Source organism: Talpa europaea, assembly GCF_964194135.1.
Source record: "Talpa europaea genome assembly, chromosome: X".
NCBI classification, from domain to species: Eukaryota; Metazoa; Chordata; class Mammalia; order Eulipotyphla; family Talpidae; genus Talpa; species Talpa europaea.
The window spans coordinates 13,376,589-13,395,850 of NC_140081.1; the positions used below are offsets into that span (position 1 = coordinate 13,376,589).

The 19,262-nt window shown below is 40.5% G+C and overlaps 1 protein-coding gene across 2 annotated transcripts in view; it reads left to right on the top strand.

Moving 5' to 3' along the window:
- POLA1 (DNA polymerase alpha 1, catalytic subunit) overlaps positions 1-19,262 on the top strand; it is a gene marked incomplete at both ends in the record, with an annotated part of 266,915 nt that overhangs the window by 163,866 nt on the left and 83,787 nt on the right. For both annotated transcript variants that reach the window (XM_084258559.1, XM_084258560.1), the window contains one exon: positions 12,932-13,048. In XM_084258559.1, the coding sequence (XP_084114685.1) occupies positions 12,932-13,048 (117 nt within the window). The remainder of the gene's footprint in view (positions 1-12,931; positions 13,049-19,262) is intronic.

Here is a 19,262-nt window from a genome sequence, read left to right on the forward strand (position 1 = left end):
CAGCAACCACATAGAGCTAAGCAGACTAGGTGCAGAGCGTGATAAGTGCTGGTTCAGAGTTCAGAAACCCAGGGGGCCCTGCAGCTTATGGCTGAACAGTGGACAAGGTATTTACTTTTTCATGGACCTCATTTTTTTTTTCAGATAGAATATGGGGGAGTAGACCAGCACTCTCTTTAGTCCCTTCCAACTTTAAAATTCAGACATATTTCATATTACTTGTCAAAACAAATCAATATAATTTTGCTGGCTTTTATAGACACTTCACTTTTTCACCAGCATTCACCATAGAATATGGTGGAGTAGACCAGCACTCTCTTTAGTCCCTTCCAACTTTAAAATTCAGACATATTTCATATTACTTGTCAAAACAAATTAATATAATTTTGCTGGCTTTTATAGACACTTCACTTTTTCACCAGCATTCTTAAAATTCTCTGTTCCTAAGTGAAATACACTATATGGTTATTGTTAGAGTAAGGTTCTTTGTTTATTGGTTTGTTTAAAGGAACAACATTACTAAGTCCTGCAGGAATTGGTCATTTCTTTTTATAGAATTAAGTCAAGTTTGAGGCTTTGCAAATTTTTAATGCTGCATGAAGAACTTGGAACGAGTAAATGAAAGAACCACATCAACAATATCTAAAGAAGGGTAAATACTGGCAGAGAAAAAATGGGATTCTCTTTATAAAGTTCATTCTTCAGAAGATAGTAACCAATAGCTCTCTTTGGTTAAGAGAGCATAATTTTGAGCAGTGTTTCCCAACCTTGGCCACACTGTAGAATCACTTTGGGAGCTTTTTGAAATCTCAATGCCTCTTCTGTACCCCAGACTGGTGCTTCTCAAAATGTGCCCCAGGCATTGCAGCAGCAGTGGCACCTGAGAACTGGTTAGAGATGCAGACTCTCAGGTCCTGCCCCACAACCTACTGAAGCAGAAACTCTGGAGTGGTGCCCAGCAGCCTCCGTGGTGACGTTCCCCTCGCGGGGCCAGTGTGCAGCCAGATTTGAGAATCTAGAGCCAGAAGAATTCAGGAAGGAATAGCAGGGGGTTTCATATTGAGGGCCAACTTTTAGCCTATGTTGGTCATGGGAATAGAGTTGGGGATGGAATGCTGTGTGCCTGCTAGGATTTGCCATTCCTGCTTTGAAGATTTGGGTAATTTGTCAGCGTTAAAGTGGTTGGATATTGCATTTCACAAATAGAAATCAAGAAGCATTTTATCCAGTTGGCAAAAAAAGGGGGAGGGGGAGAAAAGAAAAGGAAAACTAGAGCAGAAGTCAGCAGAGTACTAGGTAAAATGTTCTAAGTGAAGAAATTCCAGATTGATTCTAAAATATCTCATTTCTATAGAAGGGATTTCTTAAAGAAGTTCAAGTGTCATGGGGATTTGGGGCCCACTTTATGATCTGTTGTCAATTCTATTTGATCGAAAAAGTACTGCAGGCTTGTTCAACCCTTTATCATTTGGGATTAAAGGGTGCATTCCTCTTAACATTTAGACTTCTCGTAGGAATGCACTCAATACATGTATGGTAAATGCAGAATGAACTAAGGCAGAGAATAAAATACATTTTCCAAGGGTAAAGAGGTTGTCACTGCCTGAGAAGGAGTTAATGTGTCACATTCTTTTGATTTCTACTCCTCGGGAGAAATCAGAGTATCTTGTAATTTCGGAGGCATATTCTGCAGAATGTTATATTGTGATTTCTCTAAGCTGAATCCCAGAGATCTGTCTGGGAGTTTGCAGCTCTGGCAAAATAAGAATGGACCCACTATAGTATCAGGATCACTTGATTTTTCAAAAGTTAGGAGAAATATGCAGATCATATGAGACTCGTTTTGCTCTGTCTTATTAGAAGGCAGGTGGAGAAAAGCAGGCTTGCTGTGTTGAGATAGCATCTGGAGCTGCATGTTTGTTGAGACGCCGGCAGTAGAACTTGTGCAATCCTTTCTGTATATATTTTCTTCCCTCCTTCCCAAATATTACATTTAACATGAAAAAGTCCATTTTGATAATTTACCCAAAGCTAGGCATTGTAACAGAATTTGTGCCTCTAAGAAAAAACAGCTTTTTTATTATCAAATAGAATTTGCCTTTCATAGCTCAGTAAAACAATCCTGATATAAACTTTTCTAATCATCATTTATTCTAGAAAAGATTACAATCACTATTTGTGAGACCATGTTTATCTACTAAAAATACAATTTTGATTTTTGTATTAATTTTGAGGTTTGTATTTCTAGCTTGTTTTGCGAATTGTGGGCTCTCTGAGTACAAAGTGGTTTTCGGCACATTGGTGGTATTGTTGAACATCTTCCTTAAATAGTAAACACATGCATTTCAACAGCTTGTTGGATGGAAGCACACTTAATAGTTTCTTTACAGGAAAAAGGTATGGTCTTTAAAATTATCATTATTCTCTCATGTGCTGACATTTAAGTTAGGAAACTCCATCTCGGTGTGTAGACTTACCTTGTCTTGCCCAGAGGGAAGAAGTGGCTTTTCTGTAAAGCTAAATAGTTTTGACTTTATTGTCTGCTACGAAACAGCTGCTGATACCAGAAAAATGCCGTCTCATCATTGGGCCTGGGGTGTCCAAAAGAGGCAGGAAAAGAATGACTGTAGCTGCCTGTCTGCCCTGGCACTCTCCTCCTTTCTCTCCGTTTTCATTGCCGTGAAGAGCAGGAGAACAATATTCTGCAATTAAGGATTCCATTAAGTTGAAGAAAAGAGCAAATGGGGGATGTTTGTTCTCCAAGCTGAAAAAATTTGTCTGGGGTGGGGGGGGGATAGTGGTAGTGGTATAGAGAGAGGTGGGTGGAGAGACGAAGTCAGGGCTGTTTGTTGAATATACTGTTAAGGACTGTTACCATCCTAATTAATCAAGTTAGAAATTACAGCTGTAGTCGGTTTCCCCCCAATTCTTGTTATCAATTTTCTTCTCTTTTGAGACAAAGCAAATATAAATTTTGTGTTCATTTGTCATTCGTTCTTTGACTTCAGCATCTCTGAAAATAACAATGTAGCACAAAAGCCCAGTATTTACCTAGTTGTAATGTGGGTTGCCATGGTGTTTTGCAAATTATTGCAATTATGTTCACCATGCGAGTCGCCCTTGGTAACTGGCGAAAAAACTGATAATCCTGTTTTGAACAAAAGGTCAAATTGCTGAATAGAAAGTCTTGATTAACTAAAAGATGTACAAAGTGGAATTATTTCCTACCATTCAGAAATAGTTCTTGATCGGGTTTGGGGGAGGGGGTGAGTAAGTACATCTGATTACTGAAGTACAAAGCATTGAAAGGATGTTGTCTTGAGCCTTTCATGTAGTCTTAATGGTGGCTTTTTTGTCAAATTTACCCATTTGCGGCATTGAAAGAGGCAGCTGCATTTAAGCTGGAGAGACGGTGCTTTTTCAAGAGTTCAGTGCATGGAAAGTTCTCAGCAGTATCTGCAGTTTACTAGTAGCCCCTGGTCTATTAAAACTGATGTGCCGCATTTGAGCCCATTGCTCTCAGTACTTGTGAACCCCTCTGGCTGATGATCTAATAAAGTGCTCTTACTGGACAATCTCTGATCAGCTACTTAAAAAGGAGCTTGGGGGAGGGGGTGGGAGGGAGAAGCCTCACAGGCAGTCAGACTTGGTTAGGCCTGGAGAGAGCCGCAAGTGGCTAAAGCGAAAGGTTTGTCACAATCCTAATCCACGCTAAAGTATTCGCCATGGGGTTTTGGGTTTTATGCCCCACATCCTCCAAGCTGTGATCACATTCTCCATTCCGGAAGGTAATTGTGATTTTGCTTAAAGTTGAAGAAAATACAGAAAAGTATTTTGTCGAAATTCAAAAATCCACCTTTGTGAGTTTGTTTCTTAAATCATGGGTATTCATCAACTACATGATGCTACGTTTATGGAAAACCAAGTTTCCCAGGTTACAGCCAGAAGTCTGGTGGATTTCATCGCTTCTGGATCTGGCAGAGTGTCTGGGGGGGAGTGAAGTTCACAGAGGGAGGGGGTTCTTTTTTTTCTGGCCACCTGAAAAATCAATTCTCAAAACTTTTGAGAGTGTGTGAAAGTGGAATGAAAGCAAAGCAAACCTTAACAAGTTTGTGGGTTTACATTCTACATCACCTAGCAACCCCCTGGCTCAGCCAGATCTCTTGTCTACCCTTAGTTCTGTTTACAGACTATTCAGTCGGCCCTTCGAAACCATGAAAGATATTCAGTTTCATTAGTACCATTCTCAAGGAGAAAATAATTAAAGTTAAATGAACAAACATTGCCTGGTGATGTCCTGAACTCCCTTCTGATTTTAATATGCCCTTTGAGGCAATTGCCTGGATAGTTCAGTTTTAACATTTGTTGTTTGGTGCCCGCAGGCATATCCTATCCAACCATATCAACCAATACTAGCTTCCAAACAAACAAACAATAAAAATTACTTTTAACTAAACTTGAGCAAAGAAAAGAAACTCAGCTGGCAATAAGGTTCTAGGCATGCTCTCTTGATTGAACTTTTTAATTTGATTTCTATCCTGGACATCTGAGCTGACCCATTTAGACACCAAATAAAAGCAGGGGAGGGGGCCCAGGGAACAAAGCACCTCTTTCACTGACTTATTACTTACCTTCAGAGATCCAACATCATAAAGAAAAGTATTTCAGTCATATTCTGTTGAAGACTGTACGTTCTAGTGGGTAGCTTGATCTAGTAAAAACTTCTAATGCTACTGATACATGCCCTGCCCCTTTCCACTTTCCACTTGAGAACTGCTGTTTAAGTTGACCTATTTTTGACATTTCTGAATGAGTTAAAAAAAAAAGTTGAAGCAGAAAAAACTTATATGTGCCTTTTTGCACCATGAGCACATTCCCTGACAGTCTGTCTTGGCATCACCCAAACATGCTCTAGTGGAAGAGATTTTTTAGATTGTGTATGTTTTCTAGTCTATTGAAAGCCCTTGGCAAAACTGCCTCTTCTCTCCTTAATAACAGTTTTCTGATTATAAAAGCAATAGATGCTTGTTGTCAAAAATTTAGAAAATACGAAACAGAAGAAAGACCTAGAGATAACCAGTGATGCCATTTTAGAGTGTTTCCTTCCAGTCTTTTTTTTTCCTGTGTACATATTGATGAAACTATGAGTTTACATTTGAAGTATATTTGTTAGTGTGTATACACAGCTAAAGGGATGTTTTTTCAAGAATGAAGACTTGAGAGGCAGGAATGGTGGTGTAAGTAATGAACAATTTTTCTTAGAGGCTTTATCACTAAAATATTAATGTAAGCACCAGAGTAGCCATTTTACCATCTCATTCCATTTGATTCTTTCTTCCTTTTCCTTGTTGAGATGACTACATGCCTTAACTGACACATCCATTTATTACCATTCATCTTGGAAAGTCAGACATGCACTGCGGCTGGAATATTACATCCCCAAGTCACTTGTAGCTTCACATGGGGGGAAAACGTCTTTCACGAAAAGATTTGTAATACAATAGAGATTAATGGAATGTAGAGAGGAAAATGCTTTCAGTTTCTCGTATAAAGTGCAAGCAGGGTGGCTATGAAATCTTGTTTCTTATTATTTGTATTTTGTTAGATCTCTAGCATCCACAGTACATGGCTGGGTTGCACGAGCTCTTTGTGCTTTGTTGACAGTTGACAGACAAAGCAAAATTATTCCTGAAGCAAGGTACTGTGTACTTAGTTGTGACCTATTATAGCCTAAGAATGTAGCTTGCTTTTGAGTTGGATGAAAAGGAAGAGTATTTTATAGAATAGGCTTGAATATACTAAGGGAGGGAGATTTTTTTTGCAGCTGCCATACAGAAAGATACATGTCCTCCATTGAACTTTTTCCCCCCAAAATGTAATTTTCCATATAAAGTCATTTTAAGTATAATTTCTCTGGTGGCTTGCATGGAGACAATTTTAACTCTGCTAGTATTGTCCTATAGTGGTAAAATAAAATTGCTAGTAATTGTTGGCTTTCTCTGCTCACAGTATAGCAGGAGATGACTTGCATTGGGGCTCTTTAATGTATCTCAGGTATATCTTCTGATGCTCAACCTCTGATTGCAAATTAAAATAACAAGGCTGTGGTATTGGATTTGATGTGAGGCAAAGCAGAACAACTTGCTAATTTGTCATGTAATATACAATTGCTGAGGCTGGAATTTGTCCACTTGTAGTGCTATTCTGCGTGTTTAAATGAGGACCACAGTTTGCATCTAACCTATCATAACAGTTTGGGAGTGCTCCATTATCCTTTCAGCAAACTGATGGCAGAATGTGGCCTTTGCACAAATGATAAGATCAATAAGTTTCAAATAACTTGGATGAAATGACATGTGCCTGTTCATTTAAAAAGATGTCTTACTTTAAAAATCAATTTTAATAATATTTAAAATTCTTACATTGACCGACGAGGCACTTTCCACTTCTCTTCTGTTTGATAATTTTGTTAAAAATATTTTTTTACATTAAGTTGGGTGAATAGTTTTTATGTGTATTTTTCCTGATTTGCTCTTTCATCTCCTACCCTGGCACCTCTCTGAGACTTAATAATCACTCTTTGACATGCCAGCGTGCTGCAGTGTAGAAGATTTAACTTTAAAAGCAAAATTATGTTCCTGTTAAAACTTCCCCTGGAGATCTTAGGAAAATTTTCTCCCAGTTTTGGGTGCAAATGTGGGTCAGAAAGCAATTTGTTTTTTGATATTTCTGGAAATCCCAAATCACAACATGTCATTCTTCAAAAGCAGCTGTGGGCCCATACTGTGCACTATCTATAAGAAGACCCATTTTACACTAGGGATAATTCTATGACAGAAAAATGTGACTGTGAGGGAACCCCAGAATATTTATAAATGGTTTCGGGTGAAAAGGGTATCTGGCATTCTCAAAGTGTGTACAGTTTGGGGGAGAGGAGCAGTTATTGGTCATTATTGGAAAATAATAGTGATATAATGAACTCTGCATGCTGGCGAACCTTGCCTAGTGACCTGCCATCGCACTTCTTGAGGGCCATTACAATTCAAACTAAACCATACATCACTGAGGTGCTCTGCTGTGTTGTCTCTTGAAAATCTCTGAAGCCCCTAACGAAGCTACCACCTCTTCCCTTGCTGTCTCTCCTAACATCTGTAACTTCAAATTCAGTATAGTTTTATCAGGAAAGACATGAACGTTTCACTAATGTTTACTACATAGTTGTATTTTGCAATCACATTGAAAAGCTGCTCTGCCTAATCTTACCAGTTATCCACCATCATTATAGTTCTCCAGTTTGGGGTGCCCCCAGGTAGAAACTGACCAGTCTCTTTCCTGGTTACAATAGTGCATTTTTAATAGTCCCTGTCACTGTGGTCCAGTACAGAGGTTCCCTAGTATTGGAGGCATATGTAGGGTCATAGAAATATTTTACATTTACTGGAGATTTGCATGGGCTTTCTTATTTGATTCTGAACACATCTACTAGGGTATATAATATGTCCTCTTTTATATAAAAGGAAGCCAGGGTTCATTGAGAGAGTTGGTGACTTATGTAAAATTGCCCAGTAGTAAATAGGAGGGTTGAAACCCCACTCAGGGCAAGTGTTCATAACCTTAACTGTAGTCTTCAATGAATGGGAACTTTTGTTTTTTAAAGATTTATTTATTTGTTATTTATACAAGCACTGGGTACAGTCAGAAGCGCGGGAGGGTGAGAGAATTCACCAGAGCTAGAGCGGGGAGCAGAGCAGGCAGAAGGACCGAAGTACACTGCTGAGGGGAGCAGCGGGCGGCAGGAGAGGTCTGCGCACCATGTGGGACCCTCCTCCGGTGGCCGGGGAGCAGCCGGGGATCGAACCCGTGCTGCAGAGGCTGCGAACAGCTTCGCAACCCAGCGCTCAACCGCTGCGCCACTGGGGAGGCCCTGAATGGGAACTTTTGTGCTAGAGATAGGGGAAGTCATTACCAGTTCCAAAACAGCTTTCCCAGGGGCTTCACCTCCCTGTTAGAGAAGTAAAATAATGTGTTTTGGGGACATGGTAAAGCCATGTGTGCTGTGTGACATCTGGGATTGACGGAGAAATCCCTGAGGGTTGAGAAAATTTCACAGGTGAGGAATGGAAAAGATGCTTAAGGAATGGGCATTTTAATTAGAGGTTGGACAGCATGAGTGAAAGCGAGGAGGTGGCAGTAGGCAAGATGTGGTGAGGCAAGATGTGGTGAGGACAGTGAGAAAATCAGAAGGCCCCACCATATATTTGATTCATGAGTATAAGGAACGGTGATTTTTTTTTTCTCCTGTGAATTTGGAACCTTATTATTTTCCATAAACTTGCTCCTGTACATTTTAACTTTCTTGGTTCTATTCATTTGTTCAGTAGATATTTTGTTGCCTCCTCTTTACCACATTTCCAGATCTGGATGATTTTTGTGTGTACATGCTTCTGAAAATATAACATACACAAATGAGTAACAGTAACAGTTCGTGTTTAAGGTACAACTACCAGGAACGCCTCAGTTACAAGTGGAAATTGATCCCTCTTTAGCTTGTGCAGACAGAAACCATTTCAGTTGAGGCCTCAGAAATATAATTTAGCAATCAGAACCAATCAGCATTTGACACAATTTCATACACAATGATTTCAAGGAATTAGTGATCTGAGACTAAAGCAACAGGTGATAGATCTTTGCATGTTTGGGGAAACGTTTGTTTTACTATTGTACAGGCTGACTTCACCTCTTTTGAACCTTCTACTTAGAAATGTGGTTAAAGTAGGCATCTGAAAACTTGACCATATCCTGTTGGTTATAGCAGCTTGGCCTTTACATGTGGCATTCCATAGTAAAAAGACACATTTGGATGGCAGACATTCTTACAGTGGTTCTGGCAGTTTTTATTAAAACCCAAGCCTTTTTATAGTTCCAGAAAACTACACCTTATTTTTTTTTCTTGCGTTGACTTAGCAACATAACTTTGAGTTGTATGTATGTTCCAAGCATGGGGAAGAAATAGGTTTAGTTTTGTCTTGTGATAAACCAAAGTCAATTTATATCATATTAGTATTTTCCTCTTATCTTGTTTTTAATCGAAGCCCATGAAGCAAAATTCACTCTGAGATATTGTAAAATTTGCCCTATCACGAAACATTTTCAAAGACCCAGCTTGCTTATTTTAACAGCACAAATATTCCTTGAAAGGTAGTTTTAGCATAGTATTTGTCGAGGGAGAGGGGCTGACAGCAATTGGATCTTGTCACCTTTGGGGGACTGTGGCCATTCCCTGAAAGTGAATTTGGAGGTTCTATACCCCTGGGAGAAAAAAAAAGGGTTTTTTGAGGAAATAAATGGTTAACCAAAATGTACTCGGCAAAATTCAATGAAGGCGAAGCATATATATTGAGTATAATTTGGGCCTATTTCCCCTGTGGAAGAGCTTTGTTTTAAAATACATCATGACCAAAATCTTAATTATCAAAATAAAACAAGTGGCATAAAGAGTTACAGGCTTCTAATATATTTTTTCAGTCCTGGTTCCCTTCACACAGTTATCAGCATGTTTAATTTCCAGGCATAATAGCACTAGTTATTGTTGTCATTTGTAAAGGGAGATTAACAGATAGTAAGTACAAACAAACCCAAATAAGTACTGAATAGAGAGGTGACAAAGAAGAAAAGACCTCTTTAATGTTAATTATAACTGGTAGGAAGTCTAGACAAATTATATTATCTGTTCTCCATATGATTTGAAAGGACATTTAGTCAGTAATTCTGTCAGAGATAGAGTTAGGTGTTTGCTTTAGAAACAGGTGAGGTGACAATGTAACATCTCCCTGGTTGGCAGCTCAGCTAGTGAGGCACAAAGTTGTAGTAAATTGAGAGCCAGTTTGAAAAACATCTGCAAAGAACTTTAGCTTTTGCCCATTATATCTTTTAAAAATCAAAAAATAATTTAAGCTTTCAAGTAGTATTCTGGTATTTAATAATTTATTGTCTCAAAACATGCCAGTTATTACCTATTTGTTTGCTTATTTTTTTACTGTTTAGAATAGAATGAATTACAACTGTGATTACAATGTTAAACTGATACAGAGTCCAAAGTGTGTAAAGCTTAGTTATCAACTATAAAGTAACAAATCCTAAAGAATTGTCAAAGAGTGGACTAGTCCTGCATTTTTCATACATGGTTTGCTAAATGCCTACAGTTGCCTTTATTGATGTACCTAAATGGGTAATTCCAGAAACACATCTGTCTCAAACTTTAGTATTTGTGGCTGCATTTGAAATTTAACACCAGCTGCTGCTGTCCAATATCAGCACCACCCTCCTCTGCACCATCCCTCTGTCTAGTGTGGCCTAAACCAAAGTTTGTTGTTTCTTTAATTTGGGGGCTTAACAGCCTTTTGGAAGGATACGTAAATGTGTCATTAAACATGGATGTCAATTGTAAATGCATCTTTGTTTCAGAAGTAATAGAATATGAATAAAAATGTATCCTCAAATCAAGAAAATGTGGCACGGGCCTCCCCAGTGGTGCAGCGGTTGAGTGCTGGGCTGCGAAGCTGCCCGCAGCCTCTGCAGCGCCGGTTCGATCCCCAGTCGCTGGCGAGGGTCCCACATGGCACGACAGACCTCTCCTGCCGCCCGCTGCTCCCCTCAGCAGTGTACTTCGTTGGTCTGCCTGTTCTGTTCCCCGCTCTGGCTCTGGTGGATTCTCTCACCCTCCCGCGCTTCTGACTATACCCAGTGCTTATATAAATAAATAAATCAATATTTTAAAAAAAAAAAGAAAGAAAGAAAATGTGGCACTAGGCCCTAAGAATTGGAACAGATAGTTGCTGTAACTCAGAGCCATTGATTCTTTATTCTGGTTCCTGGTCTTTGCTGTGGTGCTGGTGGTTTGTCTTAAGTAGGAGCCACACAGCTCCATTCTGGCTGTGTTGTTTAGCTTTCTTAGCGGTACCATACAACTTGGTTCTTAAAGCCAGCCCATACTAAATTGCTTATCGTCTCCGTGTGTGTAGACTTTACTTTCCTGTTTAGGTTGTCATTTCCTAAAGCTCTGTACTTGGGGCCTATTTGCCTATTCCCCACAATATTTAATATAATTCTGGGCATATATTAACGGTTTCATACATAAGGATTCCTTGAGACTCTATACCTGAGAAGTTCAAAATGGATATTGAAATAGTTCAGCCTATTGAGTAAAGGTTAGAATGCAGCAAATTGTGAGTCTGTTGACCAGATGAATTTTATATTCTTTGTAGGCAGCATATTTTCTTTTATCCAAAGAGTTCTGCATGGCACTTTGGGTGTGAAAGCCAAAAGCAGAACTGGGGAAACTGATTTGGGGTGCTTTCGCTACAGTTGGTTGCAGCTACTTCCAAAGAGTCTGTTTTGAGCAAAGAGGTGACAAAGCACAGCAGTGAGTGGGGCCCACCCGCCGCCACTTACACCATGTGGAAATGTTAATAAGGCCCAGGCAAGAGGCCCTCACATAATTAAGCAACATTCTCAGTTCTACTGCTTTGATCCCTTTCTTAATCATATCTCAGCGTAGCTCTCTCTGGCCTTCCATTCTTTTGCACATGTTCTCTTTGCCCAAATTGTCTTTCTGTCTTCTCCACCCACCAACGTTCCATGAACTCTTCAAGACTGGTTCACAAGTTGCAACTCTCTAAATAGGCCAAGACCCAAAGGCAGTCGGGTTCCTGCTTGTTGCTGGTCCCGGGTGGGATTGCCATGTGACAAAGCAGCGCGCCTTGTTCCCACGCAGCTCCGGTGCCTCACGCTAGCACCTGGGGTTTGTTATGCTCTCTGCCAGTACACTAGCACTGCAAATCCATATACGCTGTTGCCTTCGTGGAAACACCGAGCTCTGCTCCACCCCATTTGTGAAGGCTTGTCTTCCTTGTTTAGCAGATATGTTTTATAACAAATGTGGTGGTGGGTTAAGATAAGGGGGCTATATGCTACCACATCTCTGAGAAAATTTAAACAACAGCGGCAAGGGAGAGTCAAAGAAGCAGCAGCCAGGGACCTCCCTGGTGGTGCAGGCAGTTGAACCCAGCGCTGTGAAGCTGTCCGCAGCCACTGCAGAGCGGGTTCAATCCCCGCCGGCCAGGGAGATTCCCATAGGAGATTCCTGTCTCGCCCGCTGCTCCCCTCAGCAGTGTGTTTCAGTCAGTCTGCCTGTTCTGTGTCCAGCTCTGTCTCTGGTGAATCCTCTCACCCTCCCGCGCATCTGGCCTGTACCCCGGTTCTTGTATAAATGAATCTTAAAAAAAACTAGCAGCCAAAGAAGTGGGCAGCAACTATTTCAAATCACAGGAGTTGAAGTTGTCTATGAAAGCATTGCAGCCAGTTTTATACCTCTAGAGCAGGTGTGTAGCAGAATCTGTTTTCATTTTAAATTGAAATAATCGCTTACATTGTTTCTTTAAGCAAAGAATGGTGCTGAGCACTGTAGATGTATTTGATCATCACAACACTATAAAGTAAACACTGTTCTTGTCTCCAATTTGTAGAGAAGGAAACTGAGCCCAGTAGTTAGGCACCTAGGGCAATAGTCACTCGCTAATGAAAGTCATTCATTTCCACATTGTATCTCTTGACTTTGGTGACCTTTTTTACTGAAGTACTAAAACCCATCTGTCTACATTCTGAGTGTAATCATATACCCTTTTATTGAGAGGTTTTGGTGCATGAAAGGTGTGTTTCTTTTTAACTTGGTGACTTTCCTAACTTTTATATAGGGGACATAGATCAATGAATTTGGCAGGAAAGTGAAAGTTAGGAAACTAGAGTTACTTCACAATCTCTAAGGAAGATTTGAATAAAATGAATCTACCTTGATAATCAAAGGGGTTTTTGTTTTTATTTGTTGATGGTGGTAGTAGGGCTGAAGTGTTCGTTCTCTTTTTTTTCTCTCCAGGGCTGGTTGATTTGTGAGGAGCCAACATGTCGAAATCGAACTCGGCACCTTCCCATTCAGTTCTCTCGAAATGGACCTGTTTGCCCAGTCTGCCTGAAAGCTACCCTTCGACCAGAGGTAACGGTCACAGAATGCTAAAGAAACACGTGGAAGCGGGTGGAAGGCTCTGTTTGCCCATTGCTTATCTCTGGGAAATAGATACTGGGTATATTTACCCTATGGAAACGCCCTACTATTGCACACATTTTCCACATGTCAAAAACAATACTATATTTATATGAGAACGGGAAACTGGTTAGGTTCCATATGGGGTCAATAAGATGTCCTTGATCACCACTTTGTTATTACAGAGAAGAGATGCCATTCCTTGTAGAAACTGAAGTTCACTTTAGGTTTGATCAGAACCCATTTCCTAAGAGCCAGAAAACCTCCCATACCTGTACCCTCGAGGATTGATTTATGGGGGGTTTATTGTTTTGACATAGGGCCTATGTATGTTTGACATCTGTAGTTCCCAAGTCTTTTCTCTACCTTAGTACACACCTTGAGGGGTAGGCAGACCATCATCATTCATGATGGGAAGCCCACAGTTTGGTGATGACAGTGGCTTCCCTCTGTGTGTTCCCTGCCTTTAGTAGATTGAAACAACGTTGATTTCAGATGCACAGCATTATAAATCAGAATCTGTATACACCAGAATGTGCTCATCACTGAAAATCCAGTTTCTGTCCATTGCCATTCCACCCCTTTACCAACTTACCCACCGTTCCCTTTTCTTGGAGTATCACCGACCCACGCCTTTCCCAAACTGTGGTGAGAAGAATGTTTGTAGGTCTTGTGAGCAAGGAGGATTTTGTGAACAGGTACATCTGACAAACTCTGGGCTAGCCAAAGTTAAACAGGCTTGTTGCATGTTATCTGAGAAGCTGTAAAATGATAATTTGTAGTCGACCTCACCAGTATACAGGACTATAATGTTTCACTTTCCAAATGTAGCTGGCCTAAGGATTTGTAAAGGTGTTGGGTGCAGAGAGAGAATTGGGAACCTGTTGTTTGTGTTTTAATGCAGAGAGGCAGGGCTATGTAACGGTTTTGACTTCATTATCTTTTCACTGCAAAGGGTTGATGCACAGGCTAGTTTTAGGAAAATATCTTATTTTTAAACATGAATAGCTTTTTATTTTAATTTTAAGATAATATGTTACCGTTTCACAAAATTTCACAAGTCAGTAACCACAAGTGACTGCCACCATTGTTACACGTTTCCTTGCTCTTTATGCGTGTCCATATGGATTTCTGTGTTGCTTCAGTCATCATGAAAATATGCTTTTGTATCATGTTTATCTTTTGTCAAGCATCTGCATGTGTTACTACTTAATCTTAAGCAGAACAATTGTCAGCACAATTTTTTTTCTTTTTCTTATTATTTTATATATTTTTTACATCAGTTTTCATTTTTGTACAGTGTATGCACTTTCATCTTGGTTATAGCCCCCATACAATTCCCACCCCCCTTGTTTTGATCCTATACCCACCCCCGCCAGTGTGTCTCTGGTTTATAGTTGCTTGTTGATTTTGTCCTCTCATTGGGCACTTTAGGCTGCTCTCACTATCTCTTTGCTAGAAAGCTGTGATGAATATTTTCCTGCTTGAATTTTTTTTATTTCATGTATTTCATTTGGATAAATTTTTACCCACAATGAATATCAAAGTGTGGTCAATTCGTATTGCCAACAGCTTTCTTCATGCACTCCCAACTTACACTGTCATACCGTGATCAACATTTGATGAGTCACAGCATTTGGGCATTGTCATTAATTTACTTTTAGCTAGTTTCATAAGTCTAAAATATTCCTTGACTAATTTTGTTTATCTTTTGTAATTAGCGTAGTGGAATGCGGATTTTTTTTTTAATAGAGAACATACAGTGGGAATTAACTGTTGACGCGAATTCATTTGATATCACTCACCACTTAGATTTGGATCAGCAGGTGTAGAAAGACAACAGAGGTATATATATTTAGTGTGACTCATCAATCCAGTTGTAAACTCCAGGAGAATCACCTTGCTTCATGAGCTAATGCTGCCTTTGAGTCTTTTTCAACATCTAGCTCATCAAGTCAAATTCAATGAGAATTGAATTACTTCTGGAACGTCAGCCAGCTTTATTATTACTTCTTGGTGAGAGAAAGTAAAAGGAAAGTGTGTGGCTGGCAGATTGTTGAGCTTCCAGTAAAAGTTGATGTTGCTGATAATGGTTTCATTCATCAGGTTATCTTGCATCTGTTTCTTCCCTTTTTGTAAGGAGTAAACTAACACGGTTATTCAAGGTGTCTTCTTTTTTTTCCTTCATGTTCTTGTCCTACTCCAAATGGTAGACTTTTAGGTAGGCATTTATCAGGTTATCAGCTCTTCCCATGGAGCTGGTTTCCTGGGTTAGCGCCTCGGGTTGTGGTGCTCGGATGTGGCCCTCTGGAATAAAGAGAGGTGTGGAGCGTCCTGGCAGGGATACTGTGCTTAGCTGCCTCTCTCCATCTGGTTCATAAGTTCTGGATTTTGTGTCTGAATCATACACTACTTCCACTTAACTATTAACGGCTACTATATCCTAGGCACTTTGTTAGGTACTAGGAACCTATCAATGAATAGGCTATTTCCTGATTTATAAGCTAGTCTAACATTATGTAAATTAAATAAAATTAACAATTGGGGGCTGTAGGGGCAGGACTGGTCACAGTGCAGGTTTTCTGATCCCATGCAGACCGGGTAAAGGAGGAGTCAGAGCCCTCAGTGGCTTTTGCAGGCTTTTATTGGGATTTACCCGGTACACAGCAGGCAAGGGTGCTGGGGGGCCGGGAGTCTGGCAGGCCTCCCAGCCCCCAGCAAGTCTTCACTCCGGGCTCTCCGGCCTTCTCTCGGCTTCTCTTTCGGCTGCTGCTGCGGCGGCTGCTGCTGCGGCGGGGGCTGCTGCTGGCGGCATCCCTGTGACACCGCCCTTAAAAGTCCAGTCTCTCAGCCCAGGTGTACCCACTCCAGGTGCCCGCCATCAGGCATGCATTCAGGACCACAGGGTTCCCTCATCTATCCTAATGGCGGGAGAGCAGAAAAGCCTGATACCTTTTACCTTACCCTACAGGGGCACAAATAGTTGTTTGGAAATGTTTGTTTGGACACAAGCACCAAACTTTCCTATTGCTTGATAATGGGGGCTTTCAATATGTTGTTCAAGTTTTGATGGTAAAGCATGTGGCTCTTCCTGCGCCAGTGTCATCCTCACATTGTCAGTCTACTTGCTTAGTCTTGGGTTGCAGTGGGCCTGAGTACTTCCCAGAATTGATTTGGAGTATCAAAGCTGGCTCTTCTTTGGCTCATGTTGCCAGAATTATGGGGGAAAGCTGGGACAATTCTATGGCCATGGTTTTAGAGGTGTCTCTTCTCAGATATTTAAAAACAAACCAGTGAAGTGTTTTTAGGTTCATGGGACTTTAATTGTATACAGATTGCTGCTTATTTAAAAAAAAGCCTCTGTAGGAAGTGTAAATAAGTACAGGAGTGAAAACTTCCATGTATATGTAAATTTCTAAGTAAATAGATAACCCATTTTACACAGGTGATAGAAGCAGGACTTAGTCGAGTTAGACAATAAATAGTGTTATATCTCTATTTTGCGGAAGTGATTTGAGTGATTTGATTTTGTAAGGTGGCTAAATCTGCATAATGTATGAGCGAAGCCTCAGGTGATTCTGTATTAGGTAATTCACCAGAAATAAAGCTTTTATTCGTTTTGTTTTTCTTTAAGATTTCAAACTAAGTTAAACTTTTCTGACATTTCCATTCTTGATGTAAAGGTGAGAAAACATCTACATGTGACTCCTGGGGCTGTGGTAGAAATTGGGGGTGAAATTGTTAGCCCCTGGGGCAGGAGTACTGCGGCAGCGCCCTTACACAATTATATTTCTTGAAGACTACATACACGGAAAACGGTGAAATGACTTCTGGTCCTATTTAGGGACACCCCTAGTGTTTTTCACATTATCTTCACTTGTAAAGTTGTTAACATCTTTTATAACAATAAATGTATACCATACAGAGCCATAGCCTTCAAGGGAGAGGGAAAATACTGAACTTAGAATCATTGTAAGTTACAGTTTCAAGACAGCTGTGGCTGAACTAATTGTTGATTTGATAAGTAGATTAAGGACATTGCAAATATTGCCAAGCTACCTAAAACAGTGTCCCGTTTCTGCATGAGATGAAAACATGAAAATAACCATGGCCTCCTAAAATTAGGCAGTAATCATGAGTTGGTACATGAAGAGAACTATAAAGGAACATCTTGAGCATCTGTACCTAGTCACTGGTTACCCTCCGTGAGACCAGGGGCTTTTACCATGAAAGGTCTTTGGAGTTATCGGCTGTGATTTTCATGTCTGTGCTTTTTGATGCAGAGTTTGCTAAATTCTGCATACAGCTACTCTTTGCACAAAGCAAAAGCTCGCCTGCCTTGTCAGTATACTTCTTTTCTTTCTTTTTTATTGAGGTGAAGTCCACAGAGCAAAACTCACCATTTTAAAGTGAGTAATGCAGTGACGTTTCATACATTCACAGTGTTGTGTGACTACCACCTCCAAGTCTACAACATTTTCATCACCCCCAGAAGAAATCCCTGTACCCTAAGTAATCACTCCACCCCCTCAACCCCCTTCTTCTAGCCTCTAGAAATCACTAACCTTTCTGTCTCCGTGGATTTACCTGTTCTGGATATTTCCTAGAAATTGAATCATACAATAGGTGACCTTCTGTGTCTGGTATGTTTGACTTAGTCTAAAGCTGTCATTCATCCACGTTATTGTGTATCAATATTGCATTCCTTTTTATGGGCACATGGTTGTCCACTGGCTAGATATACCACTGTGTGTTTGTCCATTCATTCCCTGATAGAAACTGGAGATGTTTTGTTCAGTATACTTTATTTATTTTTTTTAAAGATTTATTTATTTATATATACAAGCACTGGGTACAGTCAGAAGCACAGGAGGGTGAGAGAATTCACTAGAGCCAGAGCGGGAAACAGAACAGACAGACTGATGAAACACACAGCTGAGGGGAGCAGCAGGCGCAGCAGGAGAGGTTTGTCGCACCATGTGGGACCCTCGCCGGCAGCCAGGGATTGAACCGGCGCTGCAGAGGCTGTGAGGAGCTTCGCAGCCCAGCGCTCAACCGCTGCGCCACCAGGGAGGCCCCAGTATACTTTAGAAATTTATTTTCTTTTTCATTAGCTAGATAGGTCTTCATATTTGCCCTAAATTTGTGTCCTGTGGCCCACTTGTTAGTACTAGTTCAGCCATATCATGTTACACAAAGCTAGCCTGATCCTTTCCTCTATTCCTGACTTCAATAAAAGCTTACTCAGTACCTATTCCCTGCCTATTTTATGAGAGCCTTTTAGATTTTGAAAGTAACTGTCTTCCTGAACCTTCTGCACCAATATCTGGGCCTTCTGCCATTTCTGTGGTGCTTTGCTTTCAGGATAACGATCCTAGTAGGGTTTGTGTTCTGATAGAGTGAGGAGCCCGAAACTCTGCAGTCCTTCAGGTGCTCTCACTAGTGCTAGTGCGGAGCAGAATGAACCTCCCAGTGTCAACTTGTCTAAGTAGTGACTGTGAAGTCTGTAACTGTGCTGTTGCATAGCATTCCCTTTCTTGGGGATCATAGTCACAGTATTGATTCATTTTGAGCATTCACTATACTGAAACACATGATAACTTTTTGTATAGGCAACTACTAAATCATGCCGTACCAGATTTTCTGAGGCCCACATGGTTTATTTAGACCTAACTATAATAGTGTATTAGCAGTGCATTAATTTCCTCAGCTGCTGTAACAAACTTCCACAAACTGGTGGCTTAGAACAATGGAAATTTCTTGTCTCACAGACATGCGAGATGGCTGGAGGCCTGAGGTTCAGGTGTCAGCAGGGCCGTTCTCCCTCTGGAAACCCTAGAGAAGTATCCTACTTTTCATCTTCTAGCAGCCAGTAATTCTTGGTGTTCCTGGGCTGGTAGATACCACACTAGCAAGCTCTGCCTCCAGAGTCATGTGACCATCTTCTCCTTTTGTGTCTGTTTGCTTCCTTCTAGAAACAATAGCCATTGGACTAGGGCCCACCCTAATGTAATGTGACCTTGACTTAGCTGACAAAGTCCTATTTCCAAATAAGGCCACATTCACAGGTATTAAGAGTTAAGATTTCAACATTTGTAGAGAACACAGTTTAGCCCACAACAGCTGAAGGAAACGGAAACCAAAAGTAACAGTAGCTTAAACCTCA